Source organism: Dipodomys ordii, unplaced genomic scaffold (genome assembly GCF_000151885.1).
Source record: "Dipodomys ordii isolate 6190 unplaced genomic scaffold, Dord_2.0 Scaffold19, whole genome shotgun sequence".
Taxonomy (NCBI): Eukaryota; Metazoa; Chordata; class Mammalia; order Rodentia; family Heteromyidae; genus Dipodomys; species Dipodomys ordii.
In genome coordinates this window covers 15,750,275-15,754,445 of record NW_012267235.1, presented here as the reverse complement: position 1 = coordinate 15,754,445, position 4,171 = coordinate 15,750,275, and the positions used below count along the sequence as shown (strand labels likewise).

At 40.0% G+C, this 4,171-nt stretch overlaps 1 protein-coding gene across 1 annotated transcript in view; it reads right to left on the bottom strand.

The window, feature by feature from the left end:
• The window catches only part of Zzef1 (zinc finger, ZZ-type with EF-hand domain 1), a gene marked incomplete at its 5' end in the record, with an annotated part of 158,010 nt that overhangs the window by 55,054 nt on the left and 98,785 nt on the right, over nt 1-4,171 (bottom strand). The window contains 2 exon segments of the mRNA XM_013013155.1: nt 2,301-2,465; nt 3,129-3,591. Coding sequence (XP_012868609.1) covers nt 2,301-2,465; nt 3,129-3,591 — 628 coding nt within the window.

The window sequence follows — 4,171 nt, the reverse complement described above, 5'->3', positions numbered from 1 at the left end:
GCAAGCGCTCTACCACTGAGCCACCTTCCCAGCCCCAAGGAGTTTCTTTTCTTTTCCCATGATTCCTATCTTTTATTCAATCTCTGTCAATAAATTTGGTTTTATTTAATACTTTAAAAATTATCTTGAAATAGTTGTACATAGGGGGTTTCAATTTAACATGTCAATTTATATAAACAGTGCATCTTGACAGTGTCAACCCTTTTGGTCAATCAGTCTTGACTCTCTTACCACCAAAATATATCCTGAATGTTAAGTTTTTTTTCTATCTATCTTCAGGACTACTCCCTGATCCAAATAATTACCATCAGTTGCCTGCACTACAGTATTTCACTGCTTTTTCTACTTCCATCCCTGGCACACACAGCCAGGGATATCTCTCACAAATAGTAATGTGTTACTTCTGGGCTCCAGAAATTTCAAGCAGGTTGAGTGCTGATGGCTCAAGCCTAAATCCTAGTTACTCAGGAGGCTGAGATCTGAGGATCTCGGTTCATAGCCAGCCCAGGCAGGAAAGTCTGTGAGACTCTTATCTCCAATTAAACACCAGAAAACCAGAAGTGGTGCCATGGCTCAAGTGGTAGAGTACTTGCCTTGAGCTGAAGAGCTCTCAGAAATAGCACTCAGGCCCAGAGTTCAAGCCCCAAGATTGACCTCTTATACCATATCCTCTTTCATCCAGTTTTACAAGCTTTCTTTCAGCTCTTCGGGCTAGTTCTCCAACCTAGAGCTCTGCATCATTCCTTCTACCTTTGGTGCTGCCTCTGTCATCTCATCTACTCATTCCTTTGCTGGTTTATGTACTATCTTCTTGGCTAGTTTTCCTTGATAAACTCAAACTACATTAAATCACCAGCCACATGACAGTATTACTATCTGATTTTTCATCTTCCATTTTATTTTACCTGATATTTCTTCATTTATTTTATTTTTTGTGCTAGTACTTGGTTTTGAACTCAGGGTTACACACTCTCACTTGGCTTTTATGTTCAAGGCTGGTACTCTACTTGAGCCATATCTCCACTTTCAGTGTTTTGATTGTTGACTGGAGATAAGAATCTCACAGACTTTTCTGCATAGCCTGGTTTTGAACATCAATAGTCAAATCTTACCTCCTGAGGAGCTAGCATAAGCCACTGATGGCCTGCTAAATTTAAAAATATTAAGTTTTAAAAATGCTCTCTCTTGAGCCAGGCATCAGGCAGGAAAGCCTGTCCAGGCAGGAAAGGCCATGAATCCCCAATTAATCACAAAAAAACCTCCAACTACAACAAACTAATGGAAGTGGAGCTGTGGTACAAGTGGTAGAGCACTAGCCTTGAGCAAAAAAGCTCAGGGGCAGTGTCCATGTTCTGAGCTCAAGCTCCAGGACCAGCATCACCTCCCCTCCCCTCCCCCGCCAAAAAGAAGTTCTCTTTTACTCTTCAAGAGAATATAAGCTCAATTAGAATAGGGACTTGGGGGCTGGGAATGTAGCTTAGTGGTAGAGTGCTTGCCTAACAGGCATGAAGCCCTAGGTTTGATTCCTCAGTACCACATAAATGGAAAAAGCTAGAAGTGGCACTGTGGCTCAAGTGGTAGAGTGCTAGCCTTGAGTAAAAAAAGCTCAGGGATGGGCTGGGAAGGTGGCTCAGTGGTAGAGCGCTTGCCTTGCATGCATGAGGCCCTGGGTTTGATTCCTTACCACCACATAAGCAAAAAAAAAAAAAAAATGCCGGAAGTGGCACTATGGCTCAAGTGGTAGAGTACTAGCCTTGAGCTGAAGAGCTGAGGGACAGCACCCAGGCCCAGAGTTCAGGCCCACGACCAGACCCCCCCAAAAAAAGCTCAGGGACAGTGCTCAGCCCTGAGTTCAAGCCCCAGGACTGACAAAGGAAAAAAAAGAAATAGGTACTTGGTCTGTCTTGTCCGCTACTGAATATATAACACTTTGAACAGTGCCTGGCACAGTAGATACTAAAAAAAAAAATTATTGAGTGAAGATTAGAACCACCTTGAGAAGCACTTAAATTAACATCATTATTGTAAATGAATATCATATTTTAGCTCACATTTTCCAGGAGCCAAATAATAATGTGCCCAGGAGAAATATTAAAATATTATTCTGCCTGGTAAAACACAGCTTAATACACATGTTCATGGTACCTACTAAAAAATATGATCCTTTTTTTCCTTAGGATGACAGAATGAATGTACATTTGTCTTCCACATGGAAATGATAATTATTAATTAGAAAAGATCATTTTTTTCTTTAAAATACCTCAGCTTATTTTCCTTGCAGATTTGTCCTTTGTACTTACTTGGTAAAATCTTTCTGGCAGGTCAGAAGTTCCAACAGGAAAAGAACATATGGTGGATGAAAGCAGTGAGGCTGTCCTAGGGATTCTGTACAGTACTGAATTACCCTCAGGGCTTCCAGGATGCTCTTGGCTTGGGCTTTCTTTAAGGAAAGAACCTTTACAACACTGGAGACAGAACTCAAGTCAGACTATGCAGGAAACTGAATTAGGGTAGGAACAAAAAACAAAAAAAAAACACCTATCCTCCTCCCAAGTGCTGAAGCTTTATGAATGAAAAGAAAGTACTGCTGTTGGTTTTAAACACATCATGCAAAGAAGAATATTATACTACCTACTACTTTTACTTAGCAAGCATTAAGAATCAGTTGCACACAAATTGTGTGAAGGCACAACTTATTTTGAAAAACTAATTCTGAAAAACTTTGATACATTTACTTGGCTATCAAGAGATAAAGCTTTAATTCATAAGATTAGGAAATTCCTCACTAACTTTCAGGGAGGTAGGTAGGCCCATGGACTGTCAGAAAAGATCAAAACCTGAATTTTTCCCAGGGCTAACAATTTTTTAAGTGGCAGCTACCAAAGGAAATGCGTCCTTAAAAAAACAAGAACAAAATACAACATTACTGAGATACATTTTACATGCAGTTAATACACAAATCTTAAGTGGAAAACACTTCTTTAAGGGAAAACTTGAATATTATAAAACAAGTTTGGTTCTATCCTAAATATCACTTGTCCACTGTTAACATGAACTTGAAACCTTTGCCTAAACTGGATAGCTCTGATTTGAAAAGAGAAAGTATAGGGAGAAAACGACTGGCTCACCTGTCATATGAGAGTGATTGATCTTTAATGAAGTCCATGGCATCCTTCAACACTGGATATTTCTCTTTTACTGTAGGCAGTGGTCTGGCTTCTTCCATGGATCTGAAAGAGAGTAGCCGGAGTCGCCCTCGGGTGAAGGGTGGCCGCCGGGTAGGTGTGGAAGGTGAGGAGGGCTCCTCAGCAGTGGGCACTTCTGCAGAGGGAGGCCCACTACTTGGTGGCAGCTTTGATGGGACCTCCCAGTCAGGACTGTTGTCTCCGGCAGTTGAGGGGCCTGCTTCTGTGGGAGATGCTGAGGCTTGGAAATGCTCTTCTACCACAGAGCTTGTCCTCTGGTGCCTGTCTAGTGGCTGGAGATGATCGGTTTCATTGACAGTCACCAACTTGTCAAAGGTTTCTTCTGAACTTTTGTCCATGGGCAAAAATTTTAGTAACAGAAGACTTTTCTGAATACATTCTTTTGCTAAGTGCAAAAAAATAAAATGATAGAGAGATAAAGGAAAAATTAAACTTAGTAATTACTTTCAGAGAGAAAAATAATCTATTTACACTTCATCCTCATGAATTCTGCATCTACTGATAGAATACAATCAAACTGTACATGAATCAAGATCATGCCAATACTTTTTTAAAAGCTTTATTATAGTGAACACCCCAAATTAATATAATAAATGTATATAATAATATATAATTTCAAATATAATGACTATTCCATATACCCACTGTCTCAATAATTATCAACTCACAAATAATCTTGTTTCTCCCACTCCCAAGGTCTGATGATTTCCATGCAAATGCCAAGCATTACACTTTTTTACCTGTAAAAGTTCCAGCCTAGCTCTCTACAAAAATAGGTTTTCAAAGGTATTTTTAAAAATTAATAGCAATTCTTTCATAATTCTTTGAGCTGCACACATGAATCTGAAGCCTCTTAAAAGAAGCAATTAGAGGGGCTGGGAAGGTGGCTCAGTGGTAGAGCGCTTGCCTTGCATGCCTGAGGCCCTGGGTTCGATTCCTCAGCACCACATAAGCAAAAAGAAAAA